The sequence below is a fragment of the Propithecus coquereli genome, unplaced genomic scaffold (genome assembly GCF_000956105.1).
Source record: "Propithecus coquereli isolate 6110/MARCELLA unplaced genomic scaffold, Pcoq_1.0 Scaffold500, whole genome shotgun sequence".
NCBI classification, from domain to species: domain Eukaryota; kingdom Metazoa; phylum Chordata; class Mammalia; order Primates; family Indriidae; genus Propithecus; species Propithecus coquereli.
In genome coordinates, this window is record NW_012150842.1 from 85,697 (window position 1) to 87,860 (window position 2,164).

The 2,164-nt window shown below is 34.1% G+C and overlaps 1 protein-coding gene across 1 annotated transcript in view; it reads right to left on the reverse strand.

Annotated features, from left to right (window-relative positions):
* The window catches only part of RGS21 (regulator of G-protein signaling 21), a 13,108-nt gene extending 11,323 nt beyond the window's left edge, over positions 1 to 1,785 (reverse strand). Inside the window, exon 1 of the mRNA XM_012656350.1 lies at positions 1,775 to 1,785. Coding sequence (XP_012511804.1) covers positions 1,775 to 1,785 — 11 coding nt within the window. The remainder of the gene's footprint in view (positions 1 to 1,774) is intronic.
* Between the last annotated feature and the right edge of the window lie 379 nt (positions 1,786 to 2,164).

Genomic DNA, 2,164 nt, shown 5'->3' on the forward strand with positions numbered 1-2,164 from the left:
GAAGAAATATCCCTGCTGGTGTGTGATAATGCCTGGAATGCCCTCGGCTCACTATTTTCTAACCCAATTCTCACCCAGAAGGTTCAATTTTGACTATCTGATATGCTTAAAGGGTTGGAGGTAATGCAGCATTTACTTTTCAGAAATTAAGTGAAATGTAACTATTATAAGGAATAATGCTTGTTTGTTGCCATTTAGATTTGTAAAAAATACAAATCGTTTCCTTGTATAGTTGTAGTTCTGTGGAAGAGCAATTATTGGTATTTATGAATAAACCAAAAGACAATATTTATAACAGCGCTAAAATGCACAAGCATGTATTGAATGTGTACAATGTATACCAATGCGTAATATAGTTTACCTTATTTACTCTTGAAAATAACAATCTGTTTCATTCCTGTGTTATCAATGAATGAAGAGGCTCAGAGATGCTAATAACGAGTGCAGGACCCCACAGACAGTAATGAGCTGAGTTAGAACTGAAACACAGGTATGTCTGCTTGTAACCCAAATCCTTTTCACACTTCTTCCTAAAATGGACAAGTTAATGCATATACGCTTGTATTTTTTTCATGTTTTGGAACATTTGTAATAACTATCTGGAAGATGATTTTTCTGCAATAGACTTTTATCACACTTCACACGAACATTTCCTTGAAATAATAGTTAAATTGTGGTAACTCGCTACCCAGTAGAAAGCTTACATAAAACAGAGATTCTTAAGGCTCATATATTATCAAATAATAACAGGTCATTTCTTATGTTAGATGTGAATTAGATATAGGTTATTTTTTGTCTTAGTAATGCAACTATATAAATTCTAAGAAAGTAATCTATTGAATAAATATTGGGGAAAAAGAGGGTGCCTGATTTAAGTGTACTGACTTGGTTGGCTCTACTTGCCATGTGTTAAGCTGAAATAAACACTCCCTCATCTCTTTTTTCATCTTTAATTTGGATTTTAGTGACAACTTTAACAGAGCTTTTATCTGGCTCTTCTCATTTGTGTGTGTGTTTATTTCCTGTAAAATTGTGATGCATAATCGGAATAACTTTTTGAGTGTATACGATTTGCCACGAAAATTCGCTGTGAATCTGGAGCCAAAATTACACTTAGTATTTCATGGGGTTTTGGCCGATTTCCTTTCTGTTTTCTTCATTAATCGGGTGCCATCAAGGCCAGCAGTACCCACATTATATGTCCGGAGAAGAGCCAGGCCAGATGGGAACTGCGTGAAAGCTACCAGTTATCTTGCTAATTGAGCCAGCTAGAACCAGTTGTATTGCATTAAAAAATGTGGAATCCAACAACTTAGCTGTTCACACTCAATTAGCAGTGTGCTGGAGAATGGAAAATTCAAGCAAGGAGTCCATGTGCTCCAGGAAGTGACAGCTGCTTCCTTACCCAGCATTTAATATCCATGTAAAAATTTTTCAATAAATATTGTGAAGATGATTTTTGCAAGGATCATATATATGTTATGTCTCTAACTCACTTCATAATTTTGAAAAACATCACATAAAGAGAGCTCAGTGGTCTTTCTCCACTTTATAACCTTGCATTAGCACATAAAGAATTAATTGCACAAGACAAATTGTTGACATTTTACAAAAGAAGCAATCAGTAGAGAAAGGAGAAAAAATAAATCAGAAAGAAAGACAATTAGCATATATATATCATAAATGAAGGAAACAAAACATCTAGACTAATGAAGACTCAAGTGTTTCATTTGTACATCTTCTGAGGTAAAAATAGCTTTAAACAGCAACTCACTTCACTGGCATGTTTCGTTCCACTGTCTGACTGTCACAGATGATGCAGAATTTCTGTCTCTGACTGATCTTCGAGCTGAAGGTAATGTGACAGCAGGGACATTACAATTAGTATGCAAATACCCGTCCTCTGGGTTACAGATTGGCATTCTTTAAATCATGCTATTCTCAGATTTTTTCAGTTTGTTGTTAACTTTTCATTGGTCAAAACAGTTAAACTTCTTCGTAACAAATAATTGAATAAATGTGACATTTCTCTGAGTTGTGGCATAACTGAAATGAATTCCATTTGAAAGTTTGTTTTCTAAAGCTCATTTTCATCTGTTTATAAGACAAGTATTGTTCACCTGAGTTTAAATTAATATATACATTTTGGCATATATGTTTAAAA